This window comes from Catharus ustulatus, chromosome 2 (assembly GCF_009819885.2).
Source record: "Catharus ustulatus isolate bCatUst1 chromosome 2, bCatUst1.pri.v2, whole genome shotgun sequence".
In the NCBI taxonomy this organism is placed as follows: domain Eukaryota; kingdom Metazoa; phylum Chordata; class Aves; order Passeriformes; family Turdidae; genus Catharus; species Catharus ustulatus.
This window is the reverse complement of record NC_046222.1, coordinates 50,341,427-50,357,574: the sequence shown is the minus strand read 5'-3', so window position 1 is coordinate 50,357,574 and position 16,148 is coordinate 50,341,427. Positions and strand designations below refer to the sequence as shown.

Sequence of the window (16,148 nt, the reverse complement as noted above, 5' to 3'; positions counted from 1 at the left end):
TTTTGTCATGCTTTTCTCATTTCATGATCTAATGCTTTCTAGATAGTTTGGTTATGGGTCTTGTATCAGCTGAGAAAATATATAGCTATCTGGATTTCTGTTATTCAGATATTATAACACTAAATTCTTTGGTTTTCATAACATATGTGTGGTGCCAGTGCGTGTTTTAGATAGCTCTCCTGTTACTTTCTTTCAGTTGTTAAATGAGAGTTATTTGATCCTGCAGATCTAGAAGAGTTCAGATAGTGAAGATCTCTATGTTCTATCAGGAATGTTTCCTAGCATGTTGCTTGTGTAACCCATTAGTGTTTCCCCCCTTCCCTGACATGTGCCTGTATTTTAGCCCTGTAATTTATGGGTTTAAAAAACTGTAGTCTAAAGACTGGCACTTTTAGCTCTGCTACTGTCCTCTGCTTGGATGCAGAAGGTATAGAGCTCTTACTTTCAGTTTTGGGATATGAGGGAAAATCCAGTTTCCTTATATCCTTACTGTTCCAGTTTTTTGATCTCTGCTTCTTCCTTTGGCAGTCTGCGTTTCACAGGGGTGAGAGTGTCCACACACCTGTCCTTCAGGGCATGTGCAGTGTTTTCCTTATTCATTGTGTTCCATATCCTTCATCTGTCCTAGCAGGGCAATTTAGATGCTGTGTTGTCTCAAACAGAAGCACGGTCAGGCTTGATTGCCTCTTTGCAGTTGCTCACCAAAGGGGCTGACTCAAGCAGGAGAATGCTGCCTTGCTGTCTGCTTGCTAGGCTCTGCTTCATTTGAAGTCCTGAGAGGGCACAGATGGGACCAAGACCAGGAATGAAGTGTCCAGAATGTTGCACCCTGCCTACCACTGAGCAGCTGCCAAAGGGCAGGAAGCCTGACCTAACTCTTCAAAGAGTCAAAGTGATCCCAGTTGGATGGAAACAATCGATGAATGTACGTGTTCTCTGTTTTTGAGAGGCTGTTGGGGAATAGGTAAGGTCATGGGAGTACAGCTTATATCAGATCCTTCTGGAAGGCCCTTTGTATGTTATTTTATTACCTAGTCAGCCCTAGGTAAAAGGGAGAAATACATACTCCAAGGAGTGTGAGTAACTTCTGATGCTTGTTACGCTGTCAGGGTAGAAGTAAAATCTCAAAGGGTATTTCAGGAACTGTGAGTTCTCTCATATTTCTGCTCAATATGTATATTGTTTCTAAATCAAAACCAGGACTTTAGGCAAACAACTTGGGTCAAAAGCAATCTGCTTCTAAAAAGTCAGTTTTATTACAGAGCTTGCTTGTCCGAATCACTGCATCTGGAACTTTCTCGGCTTCACTTGGAGAAACACATTTGATAGTACACAAGCACTTTAAAGGAAGACTAATATGACAGGTTGGCCTGTGTTTGTGTGGGACTGTCTTGGCTAGCTTAGAGTTTATAGTTTGCTGTTTGGCTTAATTCTCAAAGCAGTTTCCTTTTACTTGAGTATGGGAATAAGTTTGGCTATGAACTCTGACAGCAGTATGGCCTCTGTTACTTACACTACCATTCAACTGAACTATTAACTGCACAGATGCTAATAGCGGTTGTTTTTTTTTTAAAGGGGGATTTTGGAGAGGAAATTAAGAGTGGAAGACTACAAATAATTGAAGCTATAGCTTTCTCTAGCCTTTTAAAATTTTTATTAGTCTTTAGAGAGGGAAATTCTGTCCTTACAGCTTTATTTTGATGTCTTACAAATTGATGTTACCTTACATGAAAGGGTAGAAACAAAACTTTCTCTTTTCCAGACTGCACATGTAATGTGATTGGAAAATACAAAATAATTTTGTCATAGCAAACACCAGTTTTGAAACATGCATATGCCTGTGCTGGAAAGGTAACTGCATCATGAGAAAATCGTCTTCAGGCAATCCTGTTTTGTACAAATCAATCTACTCAATATTATGCCTTTCTTATGTGTAGCATTCTTCTGGAGGAGAGATGAGCTCTATCATCTCGTCTGTATTTTGTTGTGACTAGCGTTCAGTCTTTTATACATTAAGAAACATAGATTCCTTACTTGCTAGCAATGATAAAACTCCTTTTTATGTAGTCCTGGTTGCATTGGTGGCCATTCTTTGTCTCAGGAAAGTTCTAATCTCACTGAGTCAGGATGGCTGTATTTTATTTATATCAACCAAGGTGGTATAATACTGATAATATATGTACACTTGGTGTATATAAAAAAACCCATACACAGATAGAGGTATAAATATATGAAAAAGCCAGTATCTGTGGAAGAGATCTGAATCTTTAAAGCATTCTACCTGAAGGCTTAGGGGTGACCTAATTGCCTTCCTGTGGCCTTCCTGTACCTGAAGAGAGGAGCTTGCAAAAAAGTTGGAGAGGGACTTTTTGCAGGAACATATAGTGACAGGACAAGGGAGAATAGCTTCAAACTGTGAGAGAGTAGGTTTAGATTACAGTAATTTCATGACCATAAGGCGCACCGGACTATAAGGCCCACCTCTGGGAGTCGGCAAATTTCACAACTTTGTACGTTATATAAGGCACACCAGACTATAAGGCGCACTTTTTTTTTTGCTGCGAAGATCCGTGCCGCGCACAGCAAAGTAATGAATTAGTAACAGAATCCTGCCATCGTGGAGTTTACTGGCAGGTGTTCAATTTGCAAACATTTTTCACAGATTGGTGTAGCCTTTAAATGCAGCCCCAAGCGCCCTCCCCTGGCTGGCGAGGCGGGGCTCGGGGTGGCCGCAGCTCGGGGCGGCCGCGACTCACACCTCGGGGTTGCTGCGGTTCAGGGGGCTCGGGGCAGCAGCGGCTCGTGGCGGTTCAGGGCTGCCACGGCTTGTGGCTTCTGCTCCCTCCCTCCCCACGCCGCTCCAGTGGCTCCCTGGTGCTTTGGGAGCCCCGTACCCCCCTGGCGCTCCGGGACCCCTGCACCTCCCCGAGCTTTTCCCCCACACCGCTGCTGCCCTGATGCCAGCAGGCTCACCTCATGCCGCCGCTGCCCCGATGCTGGCAGCTTTCCCCCCCACGCCTGGCTGCTCTGCTGCCGCCAGCTTTCCCCCCACGCCAGCACTGCCCTGATGCCGCCGCTGGGCAGGCTCTGCCCCCGCCCCCCGCCTCCCTGCCCACATTGCTCCCACCCCCACTTCCCTGACCGTGCTGCTCTCGACACCTGGGGCCGCCCACAGCCATCCCCCCATCACTACTCGGCGCTCGCGTGGCGCCGCCCCCCCCTCGCGGCTCTCACTTCTGGGTTGGCAAATTTGGCAACTTTGTCCATTATATAAGGACTATAAGGTGCGCTTCCGGCTTCGGGCCAAAATTTTAGTCAAAAGGGTGCACCTTATAGTCGTGAAATTACTGGTACATGTTAAGAAAAAATTTCTCCTCCTGTGAGGGTGGTGAGATGCTGAAACTGTTTACCTGAGGAAACTGTGGTTGCCCCATGCCTGGAAGTGTTCAAAACCAGGCTGGATGGAGCTCTGTGCAATCTAGTCCAGGGATGGGGCTGGAACTAGATGATCTTTAAGGTCATTCCAACCCAAAACCTCCTGTGATTTCATATAAGGAGAAAATATCGTCTTTTGGGGGGACAGTGGGGGGTAAATTATAGGCTGAATTGTATGTACCAATGTTATTTCCTTGACTGAATTCTCCTCAGCTGTTTGGGGGCATTGACCTGTATTGACGGCTTAAAACAGAGCAACACAGAAGCCTGCAGTTCAGATGTGTAAGAGACTTCTGTATCTTCATGATCTAAAGCAGAAGGTTGTGGTGTCTCCTTGATCTGAAGCTTTATTCTCCAGATTGAGAAGTGGGCTTTTATCTGTAAGAAATTACTTGACAGAAATGTAACTTCCTGTAGGTCCAAACAAGAGCAGGCTTCTGCTTTGTTTACTCCCAGGAAAAGCTGGATTATTATATTCCAAATAAAAAAAATAGAAGGAAATAAAAAGTCCATTCTGTTGAATGAATTGAATAAAGCTAAAATATCAAAATGTAAAAACACTGAATCATTCTAGCTTATTAGCAAAACTAACAGACTGCTTCCTCTTGGCAGAGTACAGTTGATTTTAGTAATCTCACAAATGTTTTGGTGTCCAGAACAAACATTTCTTCTTTGCCCTTGCTATAGTATGAGAGATAAACTATCTTAATATGCACCATAAGCTGTTCCGTGGTCAAATACCTAACATATACTGAAAGCAATAGACAGAGTCACCTACATATAGCATAAAGGAATAAATGAAAATTGTGTAATATACCTAATGCTGTTTTTAGTGTGCAGAGAGCAGGGTTGTGGCTATAATATTTGAAATCTTTGGTCATCCCAGGATACACAGGATGCTTCTTGCTAAAGTTAGAAATATTAAAAAATGTCAAACTGAACAAATGTGGTATTGTCTTTCATAGCATTTGAAGAAGATTTGATGAATTTCTCTTTTGACTGCATTTGTTTCTGCAATTGTTTCTTATGCTGCCAGCTTTGCCTTCTTGGAACTCCAAGAAGGATTGCAAAAGAATCATGGCTTTCAAGATGGTGCCTTTGGCAACAGTGTTGCACTGGATAACTACTTAGGATGTCAGTCCTTTGGTCTGAGAATGCTGGGATTTTTTTTCACTTTTATTGATTTATTTTTTTTTAATGAATCGGTATTTTAGTCAAGATTATAGTGAAGACTGGCATTTTTAAGATGTCACTGCCATAGTCAGCATTTCTGTCTTTAATGTGAGAAAATGTAATGCTGCAGAAAACTTCAGGTTTTATTTCAGAAGGCTAAGATACGAGGATCACCACTTCTGGCAGCCCACACTGCCATGTTATTTAATCTGCAAGGTGGGAGATGACTAGTCAGTGAAGTCTTGAACAAATTGATTTTACTTCTTAATTTGACAAAAGTCTGTCTTTGCTCCTGATTCTTCCCTCCTTCTCCCCACCCCCAAGCCTCTCCAGCTCTGGAGTTGCAGGGGAGACTTGATATATATTCTGTATTATAAATGCTACTTTTTCTTCACTGAGAGCTTGAAGTTTGGTGTGCAACCACCTGGCATGCTACATGAAGTTTGCTTGAGTACTTAACCATGTACTTTTTGAATAGTCAGCTCTTTGATGCTCCTCCTTGACATGATCTTGAACTGATCTTGGAGGTACTTGAAGTACCTGCAGCCCTTCACACAGCGTATGTCTTTGAGACGGTATATCTGACTGACACTTTTGGAGATTATTTTTCTGTGATCAGATGAAGTTTGTGAAAAGATCTATTTCATTTTTCTTTTTAAACTATGTAGAACACGGTTGGAGATAGATGTACAGATGACAGGACAGATGTTCCTTCAGGCTGTATTTTTTTCCTGTTTAACCAAGTTTCTTGGCTCCTGCATAATAAGTTTGTTGCAGAACTGGAAACATCCTTGAATCATTCTCTACAGAGCTTGTTACAGCTCTTGATGGGTATATTCATCTGAGCTTTGTGCCCTGGATAGAAAAATTCTGGTATGATCTGTTTATCTTATATCTGAAGGCAAGATTTGGTCTGAATATGTGGTAACCTGAGACTTGCTATGCAAATTAAGGAGTCTTTGTATCAGACATTTTAAATTACTTGCCTAACTAAAGGAATTTCAGCTTGAAGTTAAATTCAAAGCGATGAAAATTATTTGAGTGAACCCATCTAATATCTCTGCGGCCTCCATGTGATATTTTTCTTGGCACAATAGGAGATCATATTAATCAATCAGAATCATGGTGTTACAGCAAGTTCTACTGTGTCAGATGAGTGAGTCATTTGATTGACATGTTTTAGGAATGACTGTGAACTGTCATTGGAGTAGTCACACTGTGTGCTCTTATGTATCTAAATCATGTGGCACAGGCTGAGCACTGCAGTAATACTGAGCAACAGCTGTAAGTTTTTGTCTTGGTTTTGATCTTACTTAAAAGAGTAAATTGAAGGTATGCAGCTGGGATCTGATCTTCCATGATCCATTTGCTAAATGGTTTTATGTGTACAGGTTGAATTTGAAATGAATCCTGTATTGTGAAAGTATTCAGGTTTCCTCTAAACTGGGAGATGTTGGTACTAATTCTTTTGAAATGTGAACTAGTGAAGGATTCACAGGTAGTCTTTGGCTTTTGAAGGTTGCCTGGCTCTCAACTGCAGTGTCCTTATATGCTCTTGTTCTGTAAAGCTGAGCAGGGATGAACTCTTAAAATTGGGCTTTAGAAATAAATAATTTTCAGGGTCATCTGTCCAAAGTGAGGTTTTCAGCAAGTTAGTAAACAAAACAACCTCCCTGCTAATATTTCTACTTCTGGCCTTAAAAGAACCTTACAGATGATGCATTTTCAGGAATACAGCCTACTCTGTTCCCCATGTACTGCCTCATCTGTTGCACTGTGTAGCAAGATGAATGTCCATACTGCTTTCAAGTTTGTTGGTTTTTTGGGTTTTTTTAGCATTGTAATATGGTTTTAAGAGTAGAAGAAAGCCAAAGTGGTTTTGTAGATACTCTTAATAATTTCCTTATTGTTGAAAGTGTGAAAATGCTTCTCTGAATATTTCTGTGAGTTGAATGTGGAGGTCCATGTTGTTGTAGAGTTGATTGTATTAGCCATACATGTTCTAGTAATTTCACGATTATAAGCCGCACCATTTTGACTAAAATTTTGGTCTGACCACAAAGTGCGGCTTATATATGGACAAAGAACAAAAAGTTGCTGTTTTAGTTTGGAGGACAGGTGTCTGTTGAGAAAGGCAGGAACTTCTCTTTGAAATGGAGAATGTAAACCCTCTCCCTCCAAATTATTAGAATTTTGAAATCAAGGGGCTTTCAGGCAAAGATATGAGAATTAGGAATAACAGTTATTTTCTAGGGAAATTAAAATAGAAATGCAGTACTACAAAGAAACAAACTCCAAACCCGGACAAAGTCAGAGTACAACCTGACACCCTGTCAGGCTGGGTGTTGGTAGCAGTCCCGTTAAATGGTGGCTGCATCCTCCTGCAGTGACAGATGTGATTCAGTTGAAGCAGTGCTCCTGTAGAAGGTGCAGTTTCCCTGTGGAGGTCCAGTGGTGATGTGGAGAAATCCGGTTTTCCTCTGGAGTCGAGAAAGGGGCTCCCTTAGTGTCCCAAAACCTCTGTTTTTATCTTGGTAAGAAATGTTGGGCTCTTCCCCCTGGCTGGAGCAACTTCCAATGGGATGCAGTAATTTTATCAGTCCCACAGTGGGACTCAATGGGCCATTAGCAGAAAATGACTCTCTGGAGGAAGGATGGGTTGTGAAAAGATAAAGAGCAATGCCCCGCCTGGTTTCAATGGATGGCCCATTAGCAGAATATCTGCCATTGAGATAAGGATCACTACCCCCACCGTCAACAGATGGTGGTAGAACAGATACCTTTTATCACACTCTGTATTGTAACGTGCGGCTTATAATCAGGAGCGGCTTATATATGGACAAAAACCAAAAAGTTACTGAAATCCAGAAGTGCGGCTTATACTCAGTGCGGCTTATATTCATGAAATTACTGTATTTTCAATCCTACTGATGTTTTGAGTATCCATTTTATGGGCCTTAAACCTGACTTTTGGATCAGTTTATGTGAGTAGGTGACATATTTCACCTAGAAAACACAACTGTTTGAATTGGTATTTCCATCCCCAGCTAAATTCTTAGAGTACACAGAAGCATTAAATAACCAATTGAAGACTGATCAATTGTAGGAATCACGAAAGAGAGGGAACAGAGGAACATGACAACAAGTCCTGTAGCTGGACTACTACCATAAACATAAGGTAATCTTCACTAGGCTTTGTGGCCATATGCTTTGCACCCTTCCTTATAACTAGGGCTTTAGAAGTTGCCTGTTTGCTTCCTGAAATTGAGGTAGTTTGCTGACCTACTCAAGTTTGGTATTAAACTTAGAAGATTGGCAAAAGTGAGGATCTGTTATGAAAGTGGTATTTCTTTCTAGGTTTCAAGACAGGTTTTAAGGTTAACTCTTGCATATGTACTATTTATTGTGGAAAGCTCTTCCAGCGACTCTTCTGCCCAATGGGTGTTGCTCTAAATAGTTCTATTATGTTTTGCCAGTTTTGATTTAAAAATTAGTTTTTCTTGCCTTTTTGTCGATTATTCCCATTCTCCCGTAATTTTGCTTCTGCCAGATGTCTTTACAGATATCTCTGGCACAGCAGCCAGGCAGATTGAAGTCAAAGATTTCACCTAATGTGGTGAAGCTTCTAGGTTGCAATTAAGATACAGTGGAAAATCTCCCATGAAGTAGGATTGGCCAGTGTTACCTAGATTAGGGTCATGCAATGGATTCCTTGCTTAATTAAGTTCTCCTTGGAATATTTTTCACTTACTGCTGGGGGAAGGGAATGTGGTGGTATTTTGATTGAAACCACTTCTTTCAGCACTGTGAAAGAATTGTTACATCTGATGATTCAGATTATCCACAGATGGGAAGGAAAGCAGCAGCTGTAAAAAGTAAATTCTTGGATTGGTAAAACAAACTGAGCTGGCACTTCAGTGCAGTCTAGTGAGTTTGCAGATTGTGTAATTTATATAACCTTATCTTTATCAGAACTACTGGTTTGGAAATTAATTATCAGATGATGGAAGAAGTTAACTTGGAGAACCCTTTAAACTGCTATAGCTAGCAGTACTTTCTAGAGAACTACAGAAGCAAATAGTATTTGCGATTGACTTAGTTTATAGTTAAACCAATGTGTAAGTTTAACATCTCTTACTGCTGTTGTGTGAGGGTCATGTTAGGTCTTCTGAGATGTAGGAGTGGCTATTCAAAAAGGGTGAATCGCTGAATATCCTGAGTTGGAAGGGACCCACAAGGATCATGGAGTCCAACTCTAAAGTGAATGGCTCATATGAAGATCATACCCATGAGCATCATGTGTAAACATGATGGAAATAGAAAATATGAAAACATATTATTAACACCATGCTCCAACCAAGAGGGCATGAAATGTGGGCAGCCAGAATGTAAGACTGATTTTGGCCTTTTGGGGGTATGCCTGTCAGAGGTCACAGATCCAGGGGTGAGTGGCTCTCTTCAGCTAAAGATGCCTTCTGGCCTATGTGATGCCGCAAGCTGCTGACTTCTCTTCCTGACATCTCTTTCCCTGTGGGCCATGGATGACTGTATGCTTACAATACACCATGAGTGTAGTGGCTGCACAAAATTCTATCCTTTCTATTGCCTGCTGTCATTTCAGTGACTTTGTGAGCCTTTCCAGGGTATCAGCATTTTTGTAAGATAAGCTTAGGGAATAGCTACAATCCTGCTGGAGTCTTCTGCACTCAGTTTTTGCAAGTCTTTCTGAGTTCTGTTTTTTATTGGCAAGTGACTGATTCTGTCATTTTCTGTTGAATACTGCGTTGCCTCACACACGAGCATTTCTTGTTGTAGTGTGCAAAGCTCTGGTGGGAGGGAATGGGCAGTATGGTGCACTGCTCCTAAAAAAATCCAACCAAAAAAAAGCAAAACAAACCCCAAAAGCAACAACAACAAACACTATCCAATGGCACATGGTGCACAGCAAATAACATGCTTAAGAGCTAATTATATAACCTATACAACATTCCTGATGTTTCCTATTACAGCATGAAGAGTCTGCTCTTGTTCTTAGTGAAATCAGCAGAGTTTCTGATTACAGTAATTTCACGAATACAAGCCGCAGCAATTTGACAAAAATTTTGGTGGAAACCCGGAAGTGCGGCTAATAGTCGGGTGCGGCTAATATATTAATAATTTTCTGACATTTACAACCCCAGACGTGCCAGCCAGAGTGCCGAGCCAAGCACCGACCACTAAAAGCCGGCATTTCGCAATTGTTACAGTGTTACCGTGTTGCCCTGGCTCCCTGCAGGCAGCACGGGGGGCGGGGAGAGAGGCGGGAGAGCTCTCTTCTTCCCTCCTCTGCCGCAGCCCAGGGGGGGGGGGGGGGGGGGGGGGCGCCGCCATTGCCGCGGCCCCGGGAGCTGACGGGGGGGGGGGCGCCGCCATTGCCGCGGCTCGGGGAGGACGCGGGGGGGGGGGCGCCGCCATTGCCGCGGCCCGGGGAGGACGCGGGGGGGCCGCACCACCATTGCCGCGGCCCGGGGAGCCGACGGGGGGGGCGCCGCCATTGCCGCGGCCCGGGGAGCCGACGGGGGGGGGCGCACCGCCATTGCCGTGGCTCCAGGAGCCGACGGGAGCCCTGCGTAGCCATTGCCGCGGCCCGGGGAGGGGGGGGGAAGTGCGCGCCACCATTGCCGCGTCTCGGGGAGCCAGCGGGAGCCCCGCGCAGCCATTGCCGCGGCCCGGGGGGGGGCGGGAAGTGCGCGCCGCCATTGCCGTGGCTCGGGGAGGAGGCGGGGTGCTTTGTCCGCGCCCGCCGCCGGCGCCACGGGCGAAGGAAAGCTCCGTCCCCGCCCGCCGCCGCTGCCGTAGGAGCGGGGGAAGCTCCGTCCCTGCCTGCCACCGCGGGGCAGCGCCGACCCGGGGTGACCGAGCCCAGGGGCAGCAGCGGCCGGCCCCGAGTGGCAGCACCGGGCTGGGCCACCTGGTCCCGTCAGCGGCCCCTAGCGGGCCGAACCTGCACAGCCTTAGCTCAGCCAGTAAACCCCGCCCTCCCGCGGTTCTGTTACTAATTGCACGCGGGTCCTCGCTGCGAACGACAGAGCGGCTTATATTCGTCTGCGGCTTATCTATGGACAAAACCCGAAATATTTGCCAACACCCAGAGATGCGGCTTATACTCAGTGCGGCTTGTATTCGTGAATTTACTGTAAGTTAATTCTGATTGCATTGACTTCCCAGTTGACTTTAAGCATCATGTGAAAAGTATTTGTATTTGCTCTGTTCACCCACAAAATAATAGCCTGGTAAATCCCAAAATGTTTGTCAGTATTGTAATTCAAATATAAAGCTGGATGCAGCAAGGATTTTTCCTGAGTTTTTAGGAAGTGAGACTATACAGGCATGTTATCACAAGGTTTGTTAAAGATCCTGAGCGTACAATCCAGAGAAGACCACACAAACTCTGCTTCAGGATGTTTTTGTTTTCTGCCTGTCAACAAATTTAGTCTGCAATGAAGATTTGTAGTAGCGAACTAATAATGTTACTTCGTGTTCTGTATGGAAACTATGCACACAGAGAGCAGTAAAATCTGAAAGTTTATTTTAAGGGAGTAATGCAAGTAAATGCTCTGCTGAAGGTTTGTATTTGTGACTTGTTAAAATGGAAATGGCAAAACAAACAGGAAGAGCAGGTGAGATAGGTTTTTTTATGGAATATAGCACTATGTCTTGAATTTAACTCAAGTACAGACTGTAACAACCTTAACCCTTAAATGCATTTATGTCAGAATTGTTCATATTTTTAGAAACAAGTCTCCTCCATTGTGTCAAAGGTCTAAAAGTAGAATAAAAATAAATTAAAACCTGATTTCCTTAGCTTTTTCAGTTTGAACTCTGTAGTTGACTTTTTACAATCTGATTTTTTTTTCATATTTGTTCTCTGACACTTGGTGGTCTTTTAAGTCCTTGTAAAACTCTAAACTGATAATGTTACTCTGATTCAACTGACCGCTTAAGCATGTGCATATGTCCTCTACTGGCATATGAAGTGTCCATATTTATTAGAATGACCCACTGAATCAGGGTTACTAAACAGATGGACTTTTCAGTTTTCACACCTTCTGACTTTCAAGTAAAGCTGTATATTTTTAATATTTGATGGAAATTGATATGCCAGTACCATAAGGTTTGATTGGCAGGCATGTCTCTGGGTTTTCCCAGAGCAGCTGGATGCTCTGGGACTCAGAAGGAAAACCAAATTTATTATGGCTAAGTGAGAGGCTTGCTATATTTGTTTCTAGTATTCTATTTCTTTTAGAACCCTTGACAAACTTACCATTTAGACTTGATGGGTACTCAGTAAAAAAGGCAGGGGTATTCCACAGGTGTGAGTTTATCCAGGTACTTTCTTAGGATTACTATTGATTTCTGCTTGTTGTAGTAAAGGATTGATTTAGTCTTGATATGACTCGAAGAAACTTATCCCTTAATGTCAAGCGCAGAGTAAAAGCTAGGGATCAAAGTAGGGATTTTTATTTTAGTTACCAGTAATTAGTTGCTCACAGAAGGATATAGTTCCCCATGGTTTCCAAATGTTTGTTCCCCTGCTTGCTTAAAAGGTCTTCATTATTATATACCCAGTGAGAATGGGGTCTGGTTTATTTGGCCTAATTGCACAGGCCTATAGGAGCAATGTTTTTTGGTTTTTTTTTCTTTAAAAACAGCAATTTTAAGTAGTTGGAAGAAACAAATAGCAATTAATGCTTTTTGACTGTATAAACTGTTAGGGTATAAGTTAGCCCTGCATATTGAGAGTTTTACAAAGTGCTGATAAAATGAAGTGCCTGATATCTAATCCTTGATTTACAGTGTTTTGGGGTATTATTAACAGTGCTACTAATTCTGTGTCATCTTACATGTAGGATTGAGTAAGTTCCATGACCAGGGCATGAATTGGATGAAGCTTAACCATAGCCATGATAATAGAGAGACTAGTAATCTCACGTGATGAGAAATACCACCTTTTACAAGTTTTCCTGTGGCTTTTTCTTTTGAGCAATAGATGATGGATATTCAGTAACCCTCCTGAACTTGCCCTTGGATTCTCGTCTGTCTCTGTAGGGGGGAGTAGTTGGGCTCTGGCCTTCATCCTCCTTTGGGTCAGGTGAAAAATGAGGGTGTTCCCTCTGAAGTGCCCCAAGTGCTAGCCAGGGAATAAAGGTGAGGCAGTTCTCCCTTGGTTTCACATAGTCAGAGAAGCATTTAGTCCTCTGTGTGCATTCAGGAGAAGGACAGGGGTTAATTCTGCACTTGAGAGCAAGAAAACTGTTTAAGCAAGACTGAGAGGAAGCAGTAAAGGAAAAGAAATGACAGTCCAAGATCCCGGGGGCTGGGGCTCTTGGGATAAAATTCTATTATTGATAACATTACCCAAACTACTGTATCCGCTATACCATCCTTGGAGTTTCTGTGAAAGTTGTCACTGCACAGTAGTGTTGAGCTAGATAAAACAGCTTTCTTCCCAGAAGACTTACCCTTGTTTTCCCAGCACTGGTCTCTAATGGTTTAAGCACAGTCATCTACTTTGTGTTAGATTTTCAGGTACAGTGTAAATAAAGAATGCCATGAAGTCATAAATCTAATCCCTCACATTTTAATGGGGAAACAGGGAATTATGCAGTCATTCTTTTAAAGAAGAAGGTGCAAAAGGTAATCTGTGTCTGAAATGGCTGAACTGTGTTCTCTGTCACACTCATTAACTTAATCTGTAAATTTGCCTCCAGTTTGGGGCTAGTTTTCTAGTGAATCAGAGTGAGTTTGTTTGGATTACCATACTAATGAGTGGGGTGAGAGAAAATGAATTGCAAAGCAACTTTTCCTCTTTTCCCCCACCCTTCCCCTTTGTGTTAAAGTGGCCTGATTATTTTCTCACCGTTTGGCCCAGGAAAGTTGATTTGGGCTACAGTTGGGAAGGCTGTATCACAACTGCATTGGGCACATCCATCATGCAGGGCTGTGTGGTAAAGAGCTGGAGTCTGCTCTGGAACAAGACATTTCTAGGGCAACCAGAGGCAGCTTTTGCTGATTTGTGACACAAGTTAGTATGTCTGCATAAGATACTGTTAACAATATTAGCTCATGTCTGTGCCAGTTTGGGTGCACGTGTACCACGGTCTGTGGAGATACCTTGGTCTACTTTAAGGGAATTTTCTTGTATTAGGAAGAAACATTTTCTTTCTTTTTTTTTTTCTTCAGGCAACAAGAGCTTCTCTGACTCAGCATTGTACCAGTCTGGGGGAATCACTGGGCAAGGAAAATGATATTGCCCTGATTATTGATGGCCACACACTGAAGTATGCCCTGTCATTTGAAGTCAGGCAGAGCTTTCTGGACTTGGCACTCTCCTGTAAAGCAGTCATTTGTTGCAGGTAAGGAATTCCTTGACTTTTTTGGGTAACAAAATGGGCATGAAGCCTGTGAAATTCAGCCTAATATGCGCACTGCCACACTTAAATAGGCTGGAGGGCAGCTTGCTTAGTAGTGGCTTTCTTCTTCCTATGGAGGAGGAAGCATGTCCTTCATTAAAATTGTGTCATCAGATTATACAATTCCCTCTGCCAGTGTCAGTCCCAGCTGAGTCCAATCTCTTCCATAAAGTGATGAAAGATCATGAGAAAACACTGTGCCTGATTGCCTGATTATAGTAGACACTGATGAGAAGGAGTGGTATGGATGTCATTTGTAATCAAAATGTTTGTGTGACTCTTCAGCTCAGCTCTAGAGAAGCTCTCTGGATGAATTTAAGTTTGTCTTGACTTCTAGTTGTGTATTATACGAGCATGTGATAACAATGCAATTTGCTCTATTAAAATGTTAGACTACTGCTTGCTTTGCTAAGTCACAGCAGAGTTTACTGCTGTTTGTGGATATAGCCATGCACAGATATGGTCCTATGTCATGACGACTTCAGAAGGAAGGAAATAAGAGCCCGAAGAAAATGAAAACCAAAAGCTGGCTTACTTTACTTTTTGTGTAGCAGGAAGGCTGCATCATTTTTAACTTTGAAAGATTATGCGGCTTTGAGGATTGTGTGTTTTTGTGCTCATTGCTGGTATTTGGGGAGACCTGTGACCAGGAGGAATTGTTGATTTAGGCAGGCAGGCAGGAAGTTTTATTTGCATTCTAGAAGCAAGACCTGCTTTGTGGGAAATGACTATATGGAGACCTTGTACTACTTTTATTTTTGCAGTGTTAGTTACCTTTTATGTGTGTACTTTTGTACAAGTATCACATGGCAAAAGCAGTGCTGTCCACGTACCTGATATAGCTGAACCCTTGGGCTTTTTATCTGACTAGTTTCTTTCCATTTGTTTTCTGGGCTGCTGTACTGCACGATACTGGGGCTAGAGCTGTTCCACATGTTCATTAATCACCTGATGATTAGATAGAGTATGTCCTCAGCAAGTTTACAAATGATATGAGACTGAGGAGTGATTGATAACACTGAGGGCTTGGTTGCCCTTCTGAGGGACTTCAATAGGCTGAAGAATTGAGTAGTGAAATCTCATGAAGCTCAAGAAGGGGAAATGCGAAGTCCTATGCCTAAGGAGTTACAACCATCTTACACCGGTAAACCGTGGGGGTTGCTGAGCTAGAAAGCACCTTTGTCCAGAAGGATCTTGGGATCCTTGGTGGACAAGCTGACCATGAGCCACCAATGAATCCCAGTGGCAAAGCAAAGACGGGTGTTACCCTGGGCTGCAGTGTAAAGAGTATTGGTGAAGGTTGAGGGAGGTGATCCTTCTTTTCCACACTGGTGAGATAACTTCTGGAATGCTGTGTCCAGTTCTGGGAATCTTCACATAAGATGCAAACAGGTTTAATGGAGAGAGTCCAGTGAAGGACCGTGAAGATGATAAAGGGACTGGAGCATCTGTCATACAAGGAGAATTTGAGAGCTGGAAGTGTTCAGCCTAGACAAAAGAAGGCTCAGAGGGGTTTGTATCAATTTGTTTGAGCATGCAGTAGAAGTGGATGAAGATGAGGGAGAAAATCCCTCTTCCCTGTAGTGTTCAGCGATGACAGCTTTTCCTTCTGCTGCTGATTAATTTTTTTAAAATTTGGGCAGGGGGCTAGAGGAAGAAGGCACAGAGCCTCAGAGCAGATGTCTCATTTCTGCAGCTGTTTAATGGAGTGACAAGTGTTTTACAAGAGGGAGCTAACACAAGTGCAGCCATCTTCAGAATGCAACAGGCCCCAGTGTAGGGTCAGTGAGAGGGGCAGAGTAAAGGTGCCTTGGGCTTCAAGAGCACCAAGCCTGGGAAGGGAACTGACCCTATGTTGTGTTCTGTTTGGGGGGAAGTTAACAAGCACAGAGCAGATAGAGAGCTCCTGCTTTCCTACTCTGTCACAATGCTGTGGCAGAGATCTTTCCAAGGCACTTTGTTAGTTTATTTCTCAAAGATTTGACAAGCTAAAGCAAATGTAGCTGAAATAAATTACAGTAATTTCACGAATACAAGCTGCAGCAATTTGACAAAAATTTTGGTGGAAACCCGGAAGTGCGGCTAATA

At 43.1% G+C, this 16,148-nt stretch overlaps 1 protein-coding gene across 3 annotated transcripts in view; it reads left to right on the top strand.

The window, feature by feature from the left end:
• The window catches only part of ATP8A2 (ATPase phospholipid transporting 8A2), a 338,953-nt gene that overhangs the window by 116,661 nt on the left and 206,144 nt on the right, over positions 1–16,148 (top strand). For all 3 annotated transcript variants that reach the window (XM_033051234.1, XM_033051235.1, XM_033051236.1), the window contains one exon: positions 13,831–14,003. In XM_033051234.1, coding sequence (XP_032907125.1) covers positions 13,831–14,003 — 173 coding nt within the window. The remainder of the gene's footprint in view (positions 1–13,830; positions 14,004–16,148) is intronic.